At 44.4% G+C, this 25,210-nt stretch overlaps 1 protein-coding gene across 1 annotated transcript in view; it reads right to left on the bottom strand.

Annotated features, from left to right (window-relative positions):
- Nucleotides 1–24,813, bottom strand: part of LOC147962298 (uncharacterized) — a 30,942-nt gene extending 6,129 nt beyond the window's left edge. Inside the window, exons 1-8 of the mRNA XM_087534136.1 lie at nt 24,565–24,813; nt 23,631–23,825; nt 23,376–23,549; nt 22,902–23,285; nt 22,660–22,812; nt 22,507–22,569; nt 22,339–22,416; nt 17,483–17,746 (exon numbers count right to left, since the gene is read on the bottom strand). Of these exons, the coding sequence (XP_087390262.1) occupies nt 17,483–17,746; nt 22,339–22,416; nt 22,507–22,569; nt 22,660–22,812; nt 22,902–23,285; nt 23,376–23,549; nt 23,631–23,825; nt 24,565–24,813 (1,560 nt within the window). The remainder of the gene's footprint in view (nt 1–17,482; nt 17,747–22,338; nt 22,417–22,506; nt 22,570–22,659; nt 22,813–22,901; nt 23,286–23,375; nt 23,550–23,630; nt 23,826–24,564) is intronic.
- Between the last annotated feature and the right edge of the window lie 397 nt (nt 24,814–25,210).

Below are 25,210 nucleotides of genomic sequence, written 5' to 3'. Positions count from 1 at the left end.
ATGTGCTCATAGGTTTTTTTCAGGGGAGACTTTGGTGGTTTCCTCAGGGCACTGATATTGCGCTTTGCTTTCACCAGATCTACCTTCTCCTCTGGAGGTGGATGTCTCTTTGCTTTCACCCCTTCAAAGAAGTCCTTCACTTCTTTTTCCACGATCTTCGTGTTTTCTTCCAAGGTCCTCTCGTATGATAACTTCTCTAGAGGCTTTAGAGGTGGACCGAATCTGTATTGCCTCCCGCCTCTGGCTGTACTGTTGGGGAACGTAGTAATTTCAAAATTTTCCTATGCACACGCAAGATCATGGTGATGCATAGCAACGAGAGGAGAGTGTGATCTACGTACCCTTGTAGATCGGCAACGGAAGCGTTTGGTTGATGTAGTCGTACGTCTTCACGGCCCGACCGATCAAGCACCGAAACTACGGCACCTCCGAGTTTTAGCACACGTTCAGCTCGATGACGATCCCCGGACTCCGATCCAGCAAAGTGTCGGGGAAGAGTTCCGTCAGCACGACGGCGTGGTGACGATCTTGATGTACTACTGTCGCAGGGCTTCGCCTAAGCACCGCTACAATATTATCGAGGACTATGGTGGCAGGGGGCGCCACACACGGCTAAGAATAAGATCACGTGGATCAACTTGTGTTCATGGGGTGCCCCTTGCCTCAGTATATAAAGGATGGAGGAGGAGGAGGCCGGCCAAGGCAATTGGTGCGGCCAGGATGTGGAGTCCTACTAGGACTCCAAGTCCTAGTAGGAGTCCACCAAGAGGGGAGGAAGGGAGAAGGAAGTGGAGGAGAAGGAAAGGTGGTCGGCCCCCTTTTCCCTAGTCCAATTCGGACCAGAGGGGAGGGGGGCGCAGCAGCCCCTTGGCCCTTGCTCCTCTTCCCACTAAAGCCCATCAAGGCCCATTGCTTCTCCCGTTACTACCCGGTACTCCAAAAAATACCCGAATCACTCGGAACCTTTCCGATGTCCGAATATAGTCGTCGAATATATCGATCTTTACGTCTCGACCATTTCGAGACTCCTCGTCATGTCCCCGATCTCATCCGGGACTCCGAACTCCTTCGGTACATCAAAACTCATAAACTCATAATATAACTGCCATCGAAAGCTTAAGCGTGCGGACCCTACGGGTTCGAGAACGATGTAGACATGACCGAGACATGTCTCCGGTCAATAACCAATAGCGGGACCTGGATGCCCATATTGGCTCCTACATATTCTACGAAGATCTTTATCGGTCAGACCGCATAACAACATACGTTGTTCCCTTTGTCATCGGTATGTTACTTGCCCGAGATTTGATCGTCGGTATCCAATACCTAGTTCAATCTCGTTACTGGCAAGTCTCTTTACTCGTTCTGTAATACATCATCCCGCAACTAACTCATTAGTTGCAATGCTTGCAAGGCTTAAGTGATGTGCATTACCGAGAGGGCCCAGAGATACCTCTCCGACGATCGGAGTGACAAATCCTAATCTCGAAATACGTCAACCCAACATGTACCTTTGGAGACACCTGTAGAGCACCTTTATAATCACCCAGTTACGTTGTGATGTTTGGTAGCACACAAAGTGTTCCTCTGGCAAACGGGAGTTGCATAATCTCATAGTCATAGGAACATGTATAAGTCATGAAGAAAGCAATAGCAACATACTAAACGATCGGGTGCTAAGCTAATGGAATGGGTCATGTCAATCAGATCATTCAACTAATGATGTGATCCCGTTAATCAAATAACAACTCTTTGTCCATGGTTAGGAAACATAACCATCTTTGACTAACGAGCTAGTCAAGTAGAGGCATACTAGTGACACTCTGTTTGTCTATGTATTCACACATGTATTATGTTTCCGGTTAATACAATTCTAGCATGAATAATAAACATTTATCATGATATAAGGAAATAAATAATAACTTTATTATTGCCTCTGTTGGAAATATGCCCTAGAGGCAATAATAAATTAGTTATTATTATATTTCCTTGTTCATGACAATCGGTTATTATCCATGCTAGAATTGTATTGATAGGAAACTCAGATACATGTGTGGATACATAGACAACACCATGTCCCTAGTAAGCCTCTAGTTGACGTGTACTTTATTGGATATACATTGTGTTGATGTGTACTTTACTAGTACTCCTAGTAGCACCAGGGTATTAGATACCGGTTCGGTTGCTAAGTGTTAGTAACTCGAAATAAAAGCTATGGAATAAACGGAGACTAGCTAAAGGTGAGCTGACGATATGTGTTGGAAGTGTTTCCAAGGTTGATATGATCAAGCATCGCACGCTCCCTCTACCATCGAGATTGGTGTTTGCGTTGAGCATAGACATGATTGGATTATGTCTATCGCAATACGGTTATTCATATAAGGAGAATAATGGTTACTCTGTTTATTTGAATAATACCTTCAATCGTCTTGCACCTAAAATGAATAGTTTATTGAATCTCGATCGTAGTGATACACATGTTCATGCCAAAAGATAAAAGATAGTAATGATAGTACCACCTACTTGTGGCACTGCCACGTAAGTCATATCGGTATAAAACGCATGAAGAAGCTCCATGTTGATGGATCTTTGGGCTCACTCGTTTTTGAAAAGTTTGAGACATGCGAACCATGTCTATTGGTGTATATGCATGAAGAAACTCCATGCAAATGGACCGTTTGGACTCACTTGATTTTGAATCACTTGAGACATGCAAATCATACCACATGGGCAAGATGACTGAAAGCCTCGTTTTCAGTGAAATGGAACTAGAAAGCAACTTGTTGGAAGTAATACATTTTGATGTGTGCAGTCCAATGAGTGTTGAGGCGTGTAGTGGATATCGTTATGTTCTTACTTCACAGATGATTTGAGTAGATGTTGAGTATATTTACTTGATGAATCACGAGTCTGAATTATTGAAAGGTTCAAGTAATTTCAGGGTGAAGTTGAAAGATCGTCGTGACAAGAGGATAAAATATTTATGATATGATCATAGAGATGAATATCTGAATTACGAGTTTGGCACAGAATTAAGACATTGTGGAAATTGTTTCACAACTGATACAGCCTGGAACACCATAGCGTGATGGTGTGTATGAACATCATAACTGCACCCTATTGGATATGATGCATACCATGATGTCTCTTATCGAATTACCACAATAGTTTATGGGTTAGGCATTAGAGACAACCACATTCAATTTAAATAGGGCACCACGTAATTCCGATGAGATGACACCGTATGTACTATGGTTTAGAGAAACCTAAGCTGTCATTTCTTAAAAGTTTTGGGCTGTGACGCTTATGTGAAAAAGTTTCAGGCTGATAAGCTCGAACCCAAAGCGGATAAATGCATCTTCATAGGACACCCAAAATAGTTGGGTATACCTCCTGTGTCAGATCTGAAAGCAATAAGGGATTGTTTCTAGAATCGGGTCCTTTCTCGAGGAAAAGTTTCTCTCGAAAGAATTGAGTGGGAGGATGGTGGAGACTTGATGAGGTTATTGAACCGTCTCTTCAACTAGTGTGTGGCAGGGCACAGGAAGTTGTTCCTGTGGCACCTACACCAATTGAAGTGGAAGCTTATGATAGTGATCATGAAACTTCAGATCAAGTCACTAGCAAACCTCGTAGGATGACAAGGATGCGTACTACTTCAGAGTGGTACGTAATCCTGTCTTGGAAGTCATGTTGCTAGACAACAATGAACCTACGAGCTATGGAAAAGCGATGGTGGGCCCGGATTCCGATAAATGGCTCGAGGCCATAAAATCCGAGAGAGGATCCATGTATGAAAACAAAGTGTAGACTTTGGAAGAACTACTTGATGGTCGTAAGGCTGTTGGGTACATATGGATTTTAAAAGGAAGACGGACAATGATGGTAAGTATCACCATTAAGAAAGCTCGACTTGTCGTTAAGAAGTTTCCGACAAGTTCAAGGAGTTGACTACGATGAGACTTTCTCACTCGTAGCGATGCTAAGAGTCTGTTGGAATTATGTTAGCAATTACTGCATTATTTATGAAATCTTGCAGATAGGATGTCAAAACATTATTTCCTCGACGATTTTTGAGGAAAGGTTGTATGTGATACAACCGGAAGGTTTTGTCAATCCTGAAAGATGCTAACAAGTATGCAAAGCTCTAGCAATCCTTCTAAGGACTGGAGTAAGCATCTCGGAGTTGGAATGTATGCTTTGATGAGATGATCAAAGATTTTGGATGTATACAAAGTTTATGAGGAACTTGTATTTCCAAAGAAGTGAGTGGGAGCACTATAGAATTTCATGAGTATATGTTGTTAACATATTGTTGATCGGAAATGACGTAGAATTTCTGGAAAGCATATAGGGTTATTTGGAAAGTGTTTTTCAATGGAAAGCCTGGATTAAGCTACTTGAACATTAAGCATCAAGATCTATAAGGATAGATCAAAACGCTTAATAGTACTTTCAAATGAGCACATGCCTTGACATGATCTTGAAGGTGTTCAAGATGGATCAGTCAAAGAAGGAGTTCTTGCCTGAGTTGTAAGGTATGAAGTTAAGACTTAAAGCTCGACCATGGCAGAATAGAGAGAAAGGACGAAGGTCGTCCCCTATGCTTAAGACATAGGCTCTACAGTATGCTATGCTGTGTACCGCACCTGAAATGTGCCTTGCCATGAGTCAGTCAAGGGGTACAAGAGTGATCCAGGAATGGATCACAGGACAGCGGTCAAAGTTATCCTTAGTAACTAGTGGACTAAGGAATTTTCTCGATTATGGAGGTGGTAAAAGAGTTCGTCGTAAAGGGTTACGCCGATGCAAACTTTGACACTAAATCCAGATTATTCTGAGTAGTAAACTGGATTCGTATAGTAGAACAGTTATTTGGAATAACTCCAAATGTAGCATAGTAGTTGCATCTACAAGATGACATAGAAATTTGCGAAGTACATACGGATCTGAATGTTGCAGACCCGTTGACTAAAACCTCTCTCACAAGCATAACATGATCAAACCCAGAACTCTTTGGGTGTTAGTCACATAGGGATGTGACCTTGAGTGTTAATCACATATCGATGTGAACTGGATTATTGACTCTAGTGCAAGTGGGAGACTGTTGGAAATATGCCCTAGAGGCAATAATAAATTAGTTATTATTATATTTCTTTGTTCATGACAATCGTTTATTATCCATGCTAGAATTGTATTGATAGGAAACTCAAATACATGTGTGGATACATAGACAACACCATGTCCCTAGTAAGCCTCTAGTTGACTAGCTCGTTGATCAATAGATGGTTACGTTTTCCTGACCATGGACATTGGATGTCGTTGATAACGGGATCACATCATTAGGAGAATGATGTGATGGACAAGACCCAATCCTAAGCATAGCACAAGATCGTGTAGTTCGTATGCTAAAGCTTTTCTAATGTCAAGTATCATTTCCTTAGACCATGAGATTGTGCAACTCCCGGATACCGTAGGAGTACTTTGGGTGTGCCAAACGTCACAACGTAACTGGGTGTCTATAAAGGTGCACTACGGGTATCTCCAAAAGTGTCTGTTGGGTTGGCACGAATCGAGACTGGATTTGTCACTCCGTGTGACGGAGAGGTATCTCTGGGCCCACTCGGTAGGACATCATCATAATGTGCACAATGTGATCAAGGAGTTGATCACGGGATGATGTGTTACGGAACGAGTAAAGAGACTTGCCGGTAACGAGATTGAACAAGGTATCGGGATACCGACGATCGAATCTCGGGCAAGTATCGTACCGGTAGACAAAGGGAATTGTATACGGGATTGATTAAGTCCTTGACATCGTGGTTCATCCAATGAGATCATCGTGGAACATGTGGGAGCCAACATGGGTATCCAGATCCCGCTGTTGGTTATTGACCGGAGAACGTCTCGGTCATGTCTGCATGTCTCCCGAACCCGTAGGGTCTACACACTTAAGGTTCGATGACGCTAGGGTTATAAAGGAAGTTTGTATGTGGTTACCGAATGTTGTTCGGAGTCCCGGATGAGATTCCGGACGTCACGAGGAGTTCTGGAATGGTCCGGAGGTAAAGATCTATATATGGGAAGTCCTGTTTTGGTCACCGGAAAAGTTTCGGGGTTTATCGGTAACGTACCGGGACCACCAGGAGGGTCCCGGGGGTCCACCAAGTGGGGCCACCAGTCCCGGAGGCTTGCGTGGGCCAAGAGTGTTGAGGGACCAGCCCCTGAGTGGGCTGGTGTGCCTCCCACAAGGCCCAAGGCGCAGCAAAGGAGGAGAAGGGGAAACCCTAGGCTTAGATGGGCCCTAAGGCCCACCCTAGGGGGCGCCCCCCTCTCCCCCTCTTGGCCGCCACCCCAAGACCCATCTAGGGCTGCTGCCCCTCTAGGGGTGGGAACCCTAGAGGGGGCGCACCCTCCTCCCCTTCCCCTATATATATGAGGCCTAGGGGCTGCCCAATACACGCGATTTGATCTCTCTCGTTGGTGCATCCCTCCCTCTCTTTCTCCTCATATCTCGCGGTGCTTGGCGAAGCCCTGCTGGAGTGCCACGCTCCTCCACCACCACCACGCCGTTGTGCTGCTGCTGGATGGAGTCTTCCTCAACCTCTCCCTCTCTCCTTGCTGGATCAAGGCATGGGAGACATCGTCGGGCTGTACGTGTGTTGAACACGGAGGTGCCGTCCGTTCGGCACTAGGATCTCCGGTGATTTGAATCACGACGAGTACGACTCCATCAACCCCGTTCTCATGAACGCTTCCGCTTAGCGATCTACAAGGGTATGTAGATGCACTCTCCTTCCCCTCGTTGCTAGTTTCTCCATAGATAGATCTTGGTGACACGTAGGAAAATTTTGAATTTCTGCTACGTTCCCCAACAGCCTCTAGGGCATATTTCCTTCAGTCTCCCACTTGCACTAGAGTCAATAATCTAGTTCACATCGCCATGTGATTTAACAGCAATAGTTCACATCACTATGTGATTAACACCCATAGTTCACATCAATATATGATCAACACCCAAAGGGTTTACTAGAGTCAGTAATCTAGTTCACATCACTATGTGATTAACACCCAAAGAGTACTAATGTGTGATCATGTTTTGCTTGTGAGATAATTTTAGTCAACGGGTCTGTCACATTCAGATCCACATGTATTTTGCAAATTTCTATGTCAACAATGCTCTGCATGGAGCTACTCTAGCCCACTTTCAATATGTATCTAGACCGAGACTTAGAGTCATCTAGATTAGTGTCAAAACTTGCATCGGCGTAACCCTTTACGACGAACCTTTTTGTCACGTCCATAATCGAGAAACATATCCTTATTTCACTAAGGATAATTCTGACCGCTATCCAGTGATCTACTCCTAGATCACTATTGTACTCCCTTGCCAAATCAGTACAGGGTATACAATAGATCTGGTATACAGCATGCCATACTTTATAGAACCTATGACCAAGGCACAGGGAATGACTTTCATTCTCTTTCTATCTTCTGACGTGGTCGGGCTTTGAGTCTTACTCAACTTCACACCTTGTAATACAGGCAAGAACTCTTTCTTTGACTGCTCCATTTTGAACTACTTCAAAGATCTTGTCAAGGTATGTACTCAATGAAAGAACTTATCAAGCGTCTTGATCTATCTCTATAGATCTTGGAGCTCAATATGTAAGCAGCTTCACCAAAGTCTTTCTTTGAAAAACTCCTTTCAAACACTCCTTTATGCTTTACAGAATAATTCTACATTATTTCTGATCAACAATATGTCATTCACATATACTTATCAGAAATGCTGTAGTGCTCCCACTCACTTTCTTGTAAATACAGGCTTCACCGCAAGTCTGTATAAAACTATATGCTTTGATTAACTCATCAAAGCATATATTCCAACTCCGAGATGCTTGCACCAGTCCACAGATGGATCGCTGGAGCTTGCACATTTTGTTAGCACCTTTTGGATTGACAAAACCTTCTGGTTGCATCATATACAGCTCTTCTTTAATAAATCCATTAAGGAATGCAGTTTTGTTTATTCATTTGCCAGATTTCATAAAATGCGGCAATTACTAACATGATTCGGACAGACTCAAGCATAGATAAGAGTGAGAAGCTCTCATCGTAGTCAGCACCTTGAACTTATTGAAAAACCTTTTGCGACAATTCTAGCTTTGTAGATAGTAACACTACTATCAGCGTCCGTCTTCCTCTTGAAGATCCATTTATTCTCAATTGCTTGCCGATCATCGGGCAAGTCAACCAAATTCCAAACTTTGTTCTCATACATGGATCATATCTCAGATTTCATGGCCTCAAACCATTTCGCGGAATCTAGGCTCATCATCGCTTCCTCATAGTTCGTAGGTTCATCATGGTCAAGTAACATGACCTCCAGAACAGGATTACTGTACCACTCTGGTGCGGATCTCACTCTCGTTTACCTACGAGATTCGGTAGTAACTTGATCTGAAGTTACATGATCATCATCATTAGCTTCCTCACTAATTGGTGTAGTAGTCACAAGAACAGATTTTCGGATGAACTACTTTCCAATAAGGGAGAAGGTACAATTACCTTATCAAGTTTTCTACTTTCCTCACACTCACTTCTTTCGAGAAAAACTCCTTCTCTGGAAAGGATCCATTCTTGGCAACGAATTTGCCTTCGGATCTGTGATAGAAGGTGTACCCAACAGTTTCCTTTGGGTATCCTATGAAGACATATTTCTCCGATTTGGTTTTGAGCTTATCAGGATGAAACCTTTTCATATAAGCATCACAATCCCAAACTTTAAGAAACGACAACTTTGGTTTCTTGTCAAACCACAGTTCAGATTGTGTCGTCTCAACGGACTTAGATGGTGCCCTTTTAAACGTGAATGCAGCTGTCTTTTAATGCATAACCCCAAAACGATAGTGGTAAATCGGTAAGAAACATCATAGGTCGCACCATATCTAATAAAGTACGGTTATGACGTTCGGACACACCATTACATTGTGGTGTTCCAGGTGGCGTGAGTAGTGAAACTATTTCACATTGTTTTTAACTGAAGACCAAACTCGTAACTCAAATATTTTTCTCCGCGATCAGATCGTAGAAACTTTATTTTCTTGTCACGATGATTTTCCACTTCACTCTGAAATTCTTTGAACTTTTCAAATGTTTCAGACTTATGTTTCATCAAGTAGATATACCCATATCTGCTCAAATCATCTGTGAAGTTCAGAAAATAACGATACTTGCCGTGAGCCTTAACACTCATCGGACCACATACATCAGTATGTATTATTTCCAATAAGTCAGTTGCTCGCTCCGGAGAACGGAGTCTTAGTCATCTTGCCCATGAGGCATGGTTCGCAAGCATCCAGTGATTCATAATCAAGTGATTCCAAAAATCCCATCAGCATGGAGTTTCTTCATGCGCTTTACACCAATATGACCTAAACGGCAGTGCTACAAATAAGTTGCACTATCATTATTAACTTTGCATCTTTTGGCTTCAATATTATGAATATGTGTATCACTATAATCGAGATCCAACAAACCATTTTTGTTGGTGTGTATGACCATAGAAAGTTTTATTCATGTAAACAGAACAACAATTGTTCTCTAACTTAAATGAATAACCGTATTGCAATAAACATGATGAAATCATATTCATGCTCAACGCAAACACCAAATAACACTTATTTAGGTTCAACACTAATCCCGAAATTATAGGGAGTGTGCGATGATGATCATATCAATCTTGGAACCACTTCCAACACACATCGTCACTTCACCCTTAACTAGTCTCTGTTTATTCTGCAACTCCCGTTTCGAGTTACTAATCTTAGCAACTGAACTAGTATCAAATACTTAGGGGTTGCTATAAACACTAGTAAAGTACACATAAATAACATGTATATCAAATATACTTATGTTCACTTTGCCATCCTTCTTATCCGCCAATCACTTGGGGTAGTTCCGCTTCCAGTGACCAGTCCCTTTGCAGTAGAAGCACTTAGTCTTAGGCTTAGAACCAGACTTGGGCTTCTTCACTTGAGCAGCAACTTGCTTGTTGTTCTTCTTGAAGTTCCCCTTCTTTCCTTTGCCCTTTTCTTGAAACTAGTGGTCTTGTTAACCATCAACACTTGATGTTTTTCTTGATTTCTACCTTCGTCGATTTCAGCATCACGAAGAGCTTGGGAATTGTTTCCGTTATCCCTTGCATATTATAGTTCATCACAAAGTTCTACTAACTTGGTGATGGTGACTAGAGAATTCTGTCAATCACTATCTTATCTGGAAGATTAACTTCCACTTGATTCAAGCGATTGTAGTACCCAGACAATCTGAGCACATGCTCACTAGTTGAGCGATTCTCCTCCATCTTTTAGCTATAGAACTTGTTGGAGACTTCATATCTCTCAACTCGGGTATTTGCTTGAAATATTAACTTCAACTCCTAGAACATCTCATATGGTCCATGACGTTCAAAACGTCTTTGAAGTCCCGATTCTAAGCCGTTAAGCATGGTGCACTAAACTATCAAGTAGTCATCATATTGAGCTAGCCAAACATTCATAACGTCTGCATCTGCTCCTGCAATAGGTCTGTCACCTAGCGGTGCATCAAGGACATAATTCTTCTGTGTAGCAATGAGGATAAACCTCAGATCACGGATCCAATCCGCATCATTGCTACTAACATCTTTCAACACAATTTTTCTCTAGGAACATATCAAAATAAACATATGAAAGCAACAACGCGAGCTATTGATCTACAACATAGATATGCAAATACTACCAGGACTAAGTTCATGATAAATTAAAGTTCAATTAATCATATTACTTAAGAACTCCCACTTAGATAGACATCCCTCTAATCCTCTAAGTGATCACGTGATCCAAATCAACTATACCATGTCCGATCATCACGTGAGATGGAGTAGTTTCATTGGTGAACATCACTATGTTGATCATATCTACTATATGATTCACGCTCGACCTTTCGGTCTCCGTGTTTCGAGGCCATATCTGTATATGCTTGGCTCGTCAAGTATAACCTGAGTATTCCGCGTGTGCAACTGTTTTGCACCCGTTCTATTTGAACGTAGAGCCTATCACACCCGATCATCACGTGGTGTCTCAGCACGAAGAACTTTCGCAACGGTGCATACTCAGGGAGAACACTTCTTGATAATTTTAGTGAGAGATCATCTTATAATGCTACCGTCAATCAAAGCAAGATAAGATGCATAAAAGATAAACATCACATGCAATCAATATAAGTGATATGATATGGCCATCATCATCTTGTGCTTGTGATCTCCATCTCCGAAGCACCGTCATGATCACCATCGTCACCGGCGCGACACCTTGATCTCCATCGTAGCATCGTTGTTGTCTCGCCAATCTTATGCTTCCACGACTATCACTACCGCTTAGTGATAAATTAAAGCATTACAGCGCGATTGCATTGCATACAATAAAGCGACAACCATATGGCTCCTGCCAGTTGCCGATAACTCGGTTACAAAACATGATCATCTCATACAATAAAATTTAGCATCATGTCTTGACCATATCACATCACAACATGCCCTGCAAAAACAAGTTAGACGTCCTCTACTTTGTTGTTGCAAGTTTTACGTGGCTGCTACGGGCTTAAGCAAGAACCAATCTTACCTACGCATCAAAACCACAACGATAGTTTGTCAAGTTGGTGCTGTTTTAACCTTCGCAAGGACCGGGCGTAGCCACACTCGGTTCAACTAAAGTTGGAGAAACTGTCACCCGCTAGCCACCTTTGTGCAAAGCACGTCGGGAGAACCGGTCTCGCGTAAGCGTACGCGTAATGTCGGTCTGGGCCGCTTCGTCCAACTATACCGCCGAACCAAAGTATGGCATGCTGGTAAGCAGTATGACTTATATCGCCCGCAACTCACTTGTGTTCTACTCGTGCATATAACATCAACACATAAAACCTAGGCTCGGATGCCACTGTTGCGGAACGTAGTAATTTCAAAATTTTCCTACGCACACGCAAGATCATGGTGATGCATAGCAACGAGAGGAGAGTGTGATCTACGTACCCTTGTAGATCGACAACGGAAGCGTTTGGTTGATGTAGTCGTACGTCTTCACGGCCCGACCGATCAAGCACCGAAACTACGGCACCTCCGAGTTTTAGCACACGTTTAGCTCGATGACGATCCCCGGACTCCGATCCAGCAAAGTGTCGGGGAAGAGTTCCGTCAGCACGACGGCGTGGTGACGATCTTGATGTACTACTGTCGCAGGGCTTCGCCTAAGCACCGCTACAATATTATCGAGGACTATGGTGGCAGGGGGCGCCACACACGGCTAAGAATAAGATCACGTGGATCAACTTGTGTTCATGGGGTGCCCCTTGCCTCAGTATATAAAGGATGGAGGAGGAGGAGGCCGGCCAAGGCAATTGGTGCGGCCAGGATGTGGAGTCCTACTAGAACTCCAAGTCCTAGTAGGAATCCACCAAGAGGGGAGGAAGGGAGAAGGAAGTGGAGGAGAAGGAAAGGTGGCCGGCCCCCTTTTCCCTAGTCCAATTCGGACCAGAGGGGAGGGGGGCGCAGCAGCCCCTTGGCCCTTTCTCCTCTTCCCACTAAAGCCCATCAAGGCCCATTGCTTCTCCCGTTACTACCCGGTACTCCAAAAAATACCCGAATCACTCGGAACCTTTCCGATGTCCGAATATAGTCGTCGAATATATCGATCTTTACGTCTCGACCATTTCGAGACTCCTCGTCATGTCCCCGATCTCATCCGGGACTCCAAACTCCTTCGGTACATCAAAACTCATAAACTCATAATATAACTATCATCGAAACCTTAAGCGTGCGGACCCTACGGGTTCGAGAACGATGTAGACATGACCGAGACAAGTCTCCGGTCAATAACCAATAGCGGGACCTAGATGCCCATATTGGCTCCTACATATTCTACGAAGATCTTTATCGGTCAGACCGCATAACAACATACGTTGTTCCCTTTGTCATCGGTATGTTACTTGCCCGAGATTTGATCGTCGGTATCCAATACCTAGTTCAATCTCGTTACCGGCAAGTCTCTTTACTCGTTCCGTAATACATCATCCCGCAACTAACTCATTAGTTGCAATGCTTGCAAGGCTTAAGTGATGTGCATTACCGAGAGGGCCCAGAGATACCTCTCCGACGATCGGAGTGACAAATCCTAATCTCGAAATACGTCAACCCAACATGTACCTTTGGAGACACCTGTAGAGCACCTTTATAATCACCCAGTTACGTTGTGACGTTTGGTAGCACACAAAGTGTTCCTCCGGCAAACGGGAGTTGCATAATCTCATAGTCATAGGAACATGTATAAGTCATGAAGAAAGCAATAGCAACATACTAAACGATCGGGTGCTAAGCTAATGGAATGGGTCATGTCAATCAGATCATTCAACTAATGATGTGATCCCGTTAATCAAATAACAACTCTTTGTCCATGGTTAGGAAACATAACCATCTTTGATTAACGAGCTAGTCAAGTAGAGGCATACTAGTGACACTCTGTTTGTCTATGTATTCACACATGTATTATGTTTCCGGTTAATACAATTCTAGCATGAATAATAAACATTTATCATGATATAAGGAAATAAATAATAACTTTATTATTGCCTCTAGGGCATATTTCCTTCATGTACTGCTAGACGTCGGAGCAGACGGAGCGGCTGCGACTGTCTTCTTTCGTGCTTGCTTACGAGGCGGAGGAGAAGGACTACGACGCGCCCGAGCAGCCATAGCGGCGGCGGGTCTCTTCCGCCCTTGCTGGCGAGGCAGAGAAGGAGGAGGCTGGCTGCTCGAGCGCGCTGGCGCAGGCGGAGGAGGCGGAGTGCCGCCACGTGCCGGAGAAGGAGGCTGAGTGCCCTGATCACTTGCCGGAGGAGGAGGCGGAGTGCCCTAACTCGCCGGAGGAGAAGAAGGAGGAGGCGTCCAGTTCGGAAGGTTGATGAGTTCCTTCCGCCATAGGCATGGAGTCTTCAGAGAAGAACCCAGCCGAGTCTCCCCTTCACCGGTAGGGTGGTCAAGCTCGAGGTCCTCAAATCCGTCTGTTATTTCATCCACCATCACCCTAGCATATCCTTCTGGAATCGCCCGGCAGTGAAAAGTTGCGCCAGGTTCAGTTCAGGAGGTGCAACAGAGCCAACAGCCGCCTTGACTTTCAATTTCTTCCATTGCGTCATAAGGTGGCAATTTTGAGAATCCGATTAAGTCCACGGGGTAGCTAACAGGAGCCATGAATACAGGCTCCAGCTGCTGCAGCTCGGTGGAAGCCACGCTGCTTCTCCGCTGAGATGGCGGGGTAGCTTCGGGGGAAGCTTCGGCGTGTTGCTTGTTGCGATCTTCTTCTTGTTGCTCTATCGCTTGTACCCTTGCGTGCAGCGCCTGAATTTCAATCTGCTCCACTTTCTTTCTCCTCTCCTGGCATTTGTAACCGCCTGCGTCTGGAAACCCAGCCTTCCACGGAACGGAGCCTGGCGTGCCTCGTGTTCGTCCAGGGTGCTCAGGATTCCCGAGGGCCATTGTGAGCTCGTCGTTCTCTCTGTCTGGAACGAACGTCCCTTGCTGCGCTGCCTCGATATACTCCTGAAGCCTCGTGATGGGTATACTCAGTTGCTCGTCCGTCCAAATACACTTCCCTGATACAGGGTCCAAGGATCCGCCAACCCCGAAGAACCAAGTCCGGCAACGGTTTGGCCAGTTCTGTCTCTGGTTCGACCCCTTTATCAATCAGGTCATTCTCAGCCTTGGCCCACAACGGCTGGGCTTTGAGATAGCCACCTGACCCCGTGCGATGGTGATGCTTCTTCTTCGCAGCATTTTTCTTGTTTGTCACTGACATCTTCTTACTCTTGTGTAATGCCCCAGACACACCCGTCGGTGGTCGTTACTCCTGGCGGGATCTAGACTGGCCCCATAGATCAATACTAGTCTTTTCTGCGCACTTTGTCCTCACTCCTGCGCACCCGAGAGCAACTTCCCGGTCGGTCACCCATCCTGACACTACTCCAAGCTAAGCACGCTTAACTTTGGAGTTCTGTCCAAATGGGCTCCCGGAAAAGAAGGAATTCCTTATTGATATGAGTAGTTTATCATCCCTAATAAGCCAGGCCATCACATACACCCCCTCTCAGAGGAACCGACGTCCTCGTCGGGCCACAGGAACGTTCCCTCTTAGCACATACGTATGTGCATCCAGTCTGGTACATGTACCATGCCGTGTGCCACGACGGGTCACAAACGTTATGAACAACATGATCGCGCACCTGTCCGCAAACATCCATGTAACCGCGAGGGTCGGCTCTGATACCAACTTGTAATGCCCAGACACACCCGCCGGTGGTCGTTACTCCTGACGGGATCTAGACTGGCCCCACAGAGCAATACTAGTCTTTTCTGCGCACTTTGTCCTCACTCGTGCGCACCCGAGAGCAACTTCCCGGTCGGTCACCCATCCTGACACTACTCCAAGCTGAGCACGCTTAACTTTGGAGTTCTGTCCGAATGGGCTCCCGGAAAAGAAGGAATTCCTTATTGATATGAGTAGTCTATCATCCCTAATAAGCCAGGCCATCACATCTTGTCCGATGTCTTGTGGGCCACAAATGCGGGCCAGTGATCTCTGATCTTCTCATACCGGCTGGTGAATTATGGTGTCTTGTCTTTGTCGACAAACGATGTTTTCAGCTCATTCTTCCACCTCTTGAATAGTTCTGCCATCTTCTTAAGAGCATGAGACTTGATCAATTGCTCTTTAACTAGCTTCTCCGGATCCTCCTCTGCTGGTAGGGAGAAATTTGCCTTCAGCACGGTCCAAAGATCATCTTTCTGCATATCGGAGACATAAGACACCTCAGGGTCTTCATTCTTAGGCTTTAACCATTGGTGGATACTGATCGGGATCTTGTCCCTAACAAGAACCCCGCACTGAGCAGCAAATGCTTCCTTTGTCCGGATGGGTTCAATCGGCATGCCATCGCGCGCGATCGCTGTGATCTCAAACCTTTCATCCGAGCACAACTTTTTCGTCGGGCCTCGTCTCTTTACCGAAGTTGTGCTCGATCCGGAGGGCTAGAAAAAAGAAGAAAGACGAGAGTTAATTAATATGTGTACATATACCAAAACAATGAATGCATCAATTAGCTAGTCAGCACAGGCTTAACTAATATATATACCTGGCCGAACTCGGTTCGGTCACCGGAGCCGTCACCACGGTCTCCTTCTTGCACCGACATTGGGTCACCGGAGCCCTCATCACGGTCTCCTTGCACCGGCATTGGGTCATCGGAGCCATCATAATCATATCCTGCTTCTTCACCCTGTCCTTCTAGACCATCGGTTTCGTTGACAAACGACATGACGGCATCACTTCCTTGTGCGATTATGTCCCCCAACACCGCTTTTGTGGCTTCGTCTCGGGGGTGCTCCATAGTTTCTGCAAATATTTACAACATGGAAATTATTATTCAAACATGACAGATGGATATATTAGTGGAAAACGTAGAACTAGCTAGCTAATCACAATAAAGGAATCATATTAGTGGCCTCGACGCTGCTTCTCTAGGGTTTGGGGTGGCCTCGGCAACGCTTCAAGGGTTTAGGGTGGCCTCGACAACGCTTCAAGGGTATGGGGTGGCCTTGATGACAATGCTCTTTTAACTTGGTAAATTTGGGTGGCCTCGAGAGAGTTTGCCGGGTAGGGGCACGGCGGGAGGGGGTAGGAGACCGGCATCGTTTTTTTCTAGGGTTTGGGTGTCCTCGAGAGTTTTGGTCGAGCGAGAGGGTCGGGGGGTGCTCCCGTGGTATAAATTATCATGGTCGAGAGGAGGTATATATATCGACCGCCCATCATGTCGAAGTTATTTTTGAACGGAGTTCCTGATAAAAATTAAGAAGAGGAAGTAGAAGATAAAAAAGAGGAGAAAAAGAAAAAAAAAGGAGAAGAAGAGGGAATAGAGAGGAGAATAAGAAAAAATAGGCTCTACTTTTTCTTCTTCTCCTCTATTCCTTCTTCTTCTCCTCTTTTTTTTTCTTCTTCTTCCTCTTCTTATTCTTCCTTCTTCCTTTCTTCCTAGCTAGATATATAAAACTTTTCTAAAAAATGTTATCTGGGAGGGGGTTGACCACCCCTCATGTTGAAATTATCGAGGAGGGGGTATATCGACCCCCACCCCCTCATCATGCATATATAGCTACCACATACATATATACATTGAAAAAAATTACACATATGCAACAAAAACATTAATACACATATGAACAAAAAAATACATATATGAACAAAAACATGCTCTGAACAAAAAAAAATCTAATAAATCTAATAAGAAATTAATCTAATAAAAAACATGCTCTGAACTTACACATAGCCACATACATACAAATATACATTATATATATGTGAACAAAAAAATAATCTAATACAAAATAAAAAACAGAGCCAGACCGGCGCGGCGGCTCACAGCGGGCCGGGGCGTCTGGCGATGGTGACGGCGGGGGAGGCGAGGGTGCCGGCGCGCGGGGCGGGTCGCGCGAAGGGGCTAGAGTGCGGAGCAGGGGCCGGCGCGGCGACGGCGTGGTCAGGGGCAGGGGCGGCGCGGTGACAGCGTCAGAGGCAGGGGCGCACGGCGCGGCGATGGCGTCGGAGGCAGGGGTGATGACGGCGACAGCGACGAGTAGCACTGGGGCGTCGGGCACGGACTGACGATGAAATTGTGAAATTTTCACAAGTCCAGCTTATATACACAGAGCATTGGTTCCGGTTCGTGGCACCAACCGGGACCAATGCCACCTTTAGTCTCGGTTGGTGCCACCAACCGTGACCAAAGGTCAGTTTTCGGCAGCCCAAAGGACGAGAAGCGGCGGCCTTTGGTCCCAGTAGGTGGCACCAACCGGGACTAAAGGGGGGGCATTGGTCCGGGTTGGTGTCACGAACCGGTACCAATGCACCCCTTTTGTCCCGATTTATTGCACCAACCGGGACCAGAGGCCCTGTGCTGCCCGCGTCGCAGCCAAAACTTTAGTACCACTTCGCTAGTTGAGAGAGCTCGAGAGTGGCTTATAAGCGTTGTTGCGCCAACCCACTCGAACTCCTCTCAACTGCAGGCTTTCGGGCCTAATTTGTCACGATGTGCTTGTGGGCTTACTGGGCCTCCTGCGGGCCTGAATCCTAGCCCATGGTTGGGTTTCTAGTCGTATTCAGGCCGTGGTGGCCCAGTAGGTGGCATTTTTTCTTTTTTTTGTTGCTTTATTTATTTTATTTTGTTTCTACTTACAACAAAAAACTTACTATTCCTATTTTTATTTATTTTACTTTTATAAAGTTTATTTTGTTTCTACTTTTTTATTTTATAAAAGTTTATTTTATTTTATTTCTACTTATTTATTTTATTAAATTTTAATTTAATTTATTTTGTTTCTACTTATTCATTTTATTAAAGTTTATTTTCTTTTCTTTTGTTTCTACTTATTTATTTTATTAAATTTAATTTATTTAATATTGTTCCTACTTATTTATTAAATTTTATTTTGTTTCTTTCCGCTTTTCATGTTTTGAACAGAAAATACTTTGACAATTTCAGTGGCATAAATTTAAAATAATTTTAGTTCAAAAAATACTAGAGGTTTATGAAAGCTTTTTAGTTCATTCCTTTTGCTACTAGAGTTTTATAAATGTTTTTCGTTAATTTTCTTTTTGCATGGTATCATCATTTCATCCACATAGCATGTGCAAGAAAGTAGAGAGGGTTACGACAAAAACTGGATGCACTTCGTATACAAAACGGACAATCTCTTTCGAAGTATCAGGGTTTCATATGGAAACTCGTCTGTTACAAAGGGATGTCATTATTTTGAACTTATTTGAACTCCAAAGTTTTTCTCTGTTCAAAATGCACCATTCAAAGCCACATCATCAATTTTCAACCCTTTCTGACTTCATTTGTTATTTTTCATACATCTACTGATTTTTGTGAGCTAAATGACCCTGAAATTGAAAAGCATTTCAAATGAACTCTGAAAAGGTTGAAAGTTGGCATGGTATCATCATTTCATCCACATAGCATGTGCAAGAAAGTAGGGAGGGCTGCGGCAACACTGGATGCACTTCGTGTACAAAATGGACAATCTCTTTTGAAGTATGAGGGTTTCATACGGAAACTCGTCTGTTACAAAGGGATTTCAATTTTTTTTTGAACTTATTTGAACTCTGGACTTTTTCTGTGTTCAAAATGCACCATTCAAAGCCACATCATCAATTTTCAACCCTTTCTGACTTCATTTGTTATTTTTCATGCATTTACTGATTTTTGTGAGCTAAATGACCCTGAAATTGAAAAGCATTTCAAGTGAACTCTGAAAAGGTTAAAAGTTGGCATGGTATCATCATTTCACCCACATAGCATGTGTAAGAAAGTAGAGAGGGTTACGGCAAAAACTAGATACACTTCGTGTAGAAAACGGATAATCTCTTTCGAAGTATGAGGGTTTCATGCGGATACTCGTCCGTTACAAAGGGATTTCATTTTTTTGAACTTATTTGAACTCCAGACTTTTTCTGTGTTCAAAATGCACCATTCAAAGCCACATCATCAATTTTCAATCCTTTCTGACTTCATTTGTTATTTTTCATGCATTTACTAATTATTTTGAGCTATAAGACCCTGAAATTGAAAAGCATTTCAAATGAACTCTGAAAAGGTTGAAAGTTGGCATGGTATCATCATTTCACCCACATAGCATGTGCAAGAAAGTAGAGAGGGTTATGGCAAAAACTGGATGCACTTCGTGTACAAAACGTACAATCTCTTTCGAAGTATGAGGGTTTCATACGGAAACTCGTCTGTTACAAAGGGATTTCATTTTTTTAACTTGTTTGAACTTCATAGTTTTTCTGTGTTCAAAATGCACCATTCAAAGCCACATCATCAATTTAGTACATATAGCTCTCATGAATAGATAAGTGACCAAATTACTAGAAGTTCATCATCACATTAAAAACAAAGTACATACATAGTTCTCATTGAACAACATATAGCTCTCCAGAGCGTCTAGTTAAACCATACATTAAAACTATGTAAAACCTTTCAATGCAACAACAAATGCGATCATAATCACAACCAAGGTAAAAATTGATCCAACGGCACAATGATACCAAGCCTAAGTACGAATGGCATATTTTCTAATCTTCAACCGCATTGCATCCATCTTGATCATGTGATCATCGACGACATCCGCAACATGCAACTCCAATATCATCTTCTCCTCCTCAATTTTTTTATTTTTTCCTTCAAGTAATTGTTTTCTTCTTCAACTAAATTTAACCTCTCGACAATAGGGTCGGTTGGAATTTCCGGTTCAATTACCTCCTACATAAATAAAATCTATGTCACATTGGTCAGCATAATTCACTACAGGAATCAGCTACTTTGCCGTCAGCCATGGTGGACGGCAAAGGCATGGATGGCTGACGGCAAAGGTCTTTGCCGTCCGCCGCGGACGGCAAAAGGTGACGGCAAAGTAAGGTTCGGCAAAGAGGTACTTTGCCGTCTGCTTCGGGCGGCTGACGGCAAAGAAGCCTTTGCCATCAGCAGCGGACGGCAAAGAGTGCAGACGGCAATAAGTGCGCTGTTACTCCATTAGGTGGCTAACGGCAGGCCTTTGCCATCCGCCGCTGACGGCAAACTTCGGAAGGCCTTTGCCGTCCGCCGTGTGATGTCAGCTGACGTCACTGCATGGCAGGCCTTTGCCGTCCGCCGCTGTAGGCAAACTGACCAAATTGGTCAGCCTCCCAGGAAGCACAGCTGCCTGCCACGTGGCCTCTTTGCCGTCCGCTGCTGATGGCAAAGAGCCCTTTGCCGTCGGTGGCTGACGGCAAAGAGCCTGTATATTGTCTCTTTTTTCTGTTTTTTCTTAATCCAACAATTTTCACAGCAAATATATCACATATTTAACAGCAAACATATTCAGCACACATATCACATATCCAGCACATAATTCCATATACATATATATGACATAGCAAAGTTTCATCAACATATATAGCAAGTTCGATCCATACACATTGTTCCATATACATATTACATAGCAAAGTTTCATCAACATAGCAAGTTCTATCATAGCAAGCTAGATACAATGCAAAGTTTTAGCAAAGAAAAAGCAAGCACTCCATCCTAGCAAGCTAGCTTCCATGAAGTGAGTGAAATCTGCAAAATGGTAAATATGAAGTTAGAAATAGGTGAATAGAACAAGAAGAAGACTATAACAAGAAGTATATGTCATTTATGACCTAACTTAGGTGGAATGGATCATTTATGAGCTAACTTAGGTGGAATGGATCATTTATGAGCTAACTAAGTTGAAATGGGTTGTTTATGAGCTAACTTAGTTGAAATGAGTCGTTTATGAGCTAACTAAGGTGAAGGGCATCATTTTTGAGCTAACTATGGTGAAATGGATCGTTTTTGAGCTAACTAAGGTGAAATGGATCGTTTTTGAGCTAACTAAGGTAAAATGGATCGTTTTTGAGCTAACTTAGTTGAAATGGGTCGTTTATGAGCTAACTAAGGTGAAATGCCACGTTTTTGAACTAACTAAGGTGAAATGGATCATTTTTGAGCTAACTAAGGTGAAATGGATCGTTTTTGAGCAAACTTAGGTGAAATGGATCATTTAAGAGCTAATTTAGGTGAAATGGATCGTTTTTAGCTAACTTAGGTGAAATGGATCGTTTAGGAGCTACTCTAGGTAAATTGGGTCATTTTAGAGCTAACTTGGATAAACTGGATCATTTATAAGCTAACCTAGGTAAGATGGGTCATTTTGGAGCTAACCTAGGTGAAATGGGTCATTTTGGAGCTAACCTAGGTGAAATGGGTCATTTTAAAGCTAACGTAGGTAAAATGGATCATTTAGGAGCTAATCTACGTAAAATGGGTCATTTTAGAGCTAACTTGGATAAATTGGATCACTTATAAGCTAACTAAGGTAAAATGAGTCATTTTAGAGCTAACTTAGGTATAATGGATCGTTTATGAGCTAACTAAGTTAATTATGCAATTTTTGACATAAGTAAGCTAAGTACATATCGTTTTAAAGCTAACTTAGGTAGAATGGATGGTTTATGAGGTCAGTAAGCTTATTAAGTTATTTTGGAGGAAAAGAAGCTAACTCTAGGTCATTATGGTAAGCATATTGGAGGAAATAAAGCTAAGTCTAGGTCTTTATGAATTTGTTAAGCAAAACACTAGAGAAACTTACCGTGATCACGGAGGTGTAGGAGCGGGCTGGCTCGCGCCGGTAGCTGGAGAAGGAGCGGGCTTGCTCGCGCCGGTAGCTGAAGAAGGATCGTGTGATGCGTTTCTGGAGTTAAGCTGCACCAAAGATCATTTCCAATGTCTCGTTAGCATTATGACACTCAAATGTTAAGACTAGCAAGTAATGTCCATTCAAATTAAACTCACCGTGCTCCCAGGAGCAATCACTGGCATCGGCGGAGCGGTCTGACCGGACTTCTCGCACACAGACTGCACATTTGGTTTTCACAACAGAGTCATACTAGTTAGTAATGAGACTCAAATGTTAAGACTAGCAAGTAATCTGCAGAAGAAACTTACCACAAGGAGCTCGTACATGGCCCTTGCCTGCATGTCATTCCGTTCCCTCTCCTCCTCCAACATCTTTGTCGTCTTCTCCTCCAACTCCCGCTGCCTCTCCGCCGCCTCCGCCAGAAGTTTCTCCGTTCTATCTCTCTCACTCTGTATAGCAGCCTGCAACACCACTCACATGACCATTTGTAATCATTGATGGAAGCGCACACAATGTAATGGAGAAAGATAGCTGAGTACGTATAACTAACCTTGAAGGCGAGTTGGACTGGCCGTTCACGAGGCCTTATCTCAGGAGCGGAGCTCGACTGGCGCGCCTTGATCTCCGGGAGAGTGCTAGGACAACGGATAAGTCCATCTCCCATGGCTATGGAGCCATGGGACCTCCCGCCACCAGATATCATCAGCAGCTCTGTATCAATGGGACCCTGGCTCGGGTTAAAGTCCTCCCCTTTCCTCGCCTTCCCCTGATCTCTATATTTCACGAGCTTGTCGTGGGCGGAGATGTTGGTGAAGTTCTTTGGATCATCGAGGTCAGACGCAGAGAATGCCTTGACTTTCTTGTAAGGGCCAGTGTGGGCCATGGCATACAGGTCGTACACCTCTGGCACCTTATCCGCCTTATTGTAGCGTGCCTGAAAGAGAGAAACAAAGTAAATTAGTAATTAAAGGGCTAAATCTAGCATGATGAATGAATTGCATGAATCATGAACCAAACCACATACCCAGTTCCGCCCGTACTGAAATAAGTTGGAGCTGCCTTGGTGGTGTGGCACACCTTCCATTTGGGCACGTTTGTCCTTGGCCTCTTTGTGGGTGGCCAACCATTCTTCTGAGCACCACGCATTGAACAACACCTCCCAACAATCCATCCGATCCGCACACCATCTCAGAGGGGCCTAAGTTAGCAAATAGAAACTTGAGCGCTAAGGCTATGAATTACTAAATGAAGGAAGTAAGTACAAGGCCTTAAGAATTACCTTCATGTACTTCTCCTTACTCAAGAACTTATCGCGGTACTCCTTCTTGGGCTTCTTGATACCACGCCCGGCGTAGTAGTCTCGAACAGCCTGCACCCGAACCTCATGCCGTAAGTTCTGAAGTAGGCGCTTGCACTCCTTGTGGATAACATGATCCGCCTCCTCCTCGTATCCCTCCTCACACCTGTAGAATGTCTGCAATCAAATGAGACAATATTGATTAGTACAATTAATAACTAGCTAGTTGAAGATTTTTAATTGTGTAAAGGAGCAATTACCCAGAACTTTCTGATCACGACGTCTGCCCTTGTCTTGCACAGGACACCATCGATAATCTGACCCGGCGTGGCCGGGGCAGCCAAGTAGTGCTCCCAAGTCAATCCAACCTCTGGAAGCCGACCCTCACCAGGCAACGTGACAAACCCCGGGAAGTTTTGCCGAATCAGAACTCCAAGGACGGAGTTGGGCCGGCGGACACTTTCATGGTGGTCCCAACCCCTGCAGCATGACAAGGCCAACACATCAGTTATTTGAAGAAACGTGAATGCAGAAGGTACAAAAAGATTAAATGCACTTACCTCTCCCCATCAGGGAAAATCAACCACCTCTGCTCGCGGGTTGCCGGCACAGACGGGAGCCGTGTAGCACCACGCTGGTAGACGTTGCCCCCCTCCTCCCCCTCCTCATCAGTCGGCTCCCCGCCATCATCAGCATGGCCACTCGGCTCCCCGCCATCCTCAGGTTGACCCGACCAGGTACCCCATCCAGACGTGTGCTCCTCCGGGGTCTCGTGGGCCCAAGTCTCGTGGGCCGAAGGCCCGTCGACCCGAGGCTCGTGGGCCGAAGACTCGTGGACCGGAGGCTCGTGGACCGGAGTCCGTGCAGCCTCCTCCTCAGACGAGTCCACCCTAGCAGTCACGTGCTCAGGTGAAACAGCTGGGGGTGGTGGCGAGGAAGGCGCCGTAAGAGTCACCCTACCTCCTCTCCCGCGACCACGTGCTCCACCTCCTCTCTTCTTCTTACCTCGTCCCCTGCTGGGCACCGCGGTCAACGAAGAAGGGCCCGGCGGTGTCGCCATACTGTCCAGCAACGCTCGGCGGAGAGGTGCGTGTGGAATGGAAGACCTCGCACCACGCGCCGACGAAGAAGGGGCCTCAGCGCGCTCCTGACCAGCGCCCACCATCTTTCAACACCTGCCATGACAAAGAATAAACGAAATTAGTACAACATAAAAAAAGTAACAACATGAATAATAATATGTATATCACTTAAGTGTATCATCATCAAGTACAACATAAAAAAATTGAATACCTGACACTACTAATAATCTCGATCAGTATATCATCAATAAATGCATAATCATCATCATCACTATAATCAATGATGGGCTCATAGGGTTCATTGGCATCAACATGTGCAAGGCCACCTTGACGTAATCGGTCAAGCATTGACAGGTCATCCGCAGCAGTAACCTCTTCTTGTTCCGGCTCTTCTTGTTCCTCCTCTGGGGTGATGTCGGATTCATTGTCGCTGTCTACTTCAATGTTTTGGGGTGAAGTATAGCGGTTCTTGAAACGCTT

This window comes from Triticum urartu, chromosome 7A, assembly GCF_056163025.1.
Source record: "Triticum urartu cultivar PI428250 chromosome 7A, HENAU_Tu73, whole genome shotgun sequence".
NCBI classification, from domain to species: domain Eukaryota; kingdom Viridiplantae; phylum Streptophyta; class Magnoliopsida; order Poales; family Poaceae; genus Triticum; species Triticum urartu.
The sequence above is the reverse complement of the archived record's forward strand: the minus strand, read 5'-3'. Positions and strand labels throughout refer to the sequence as shown.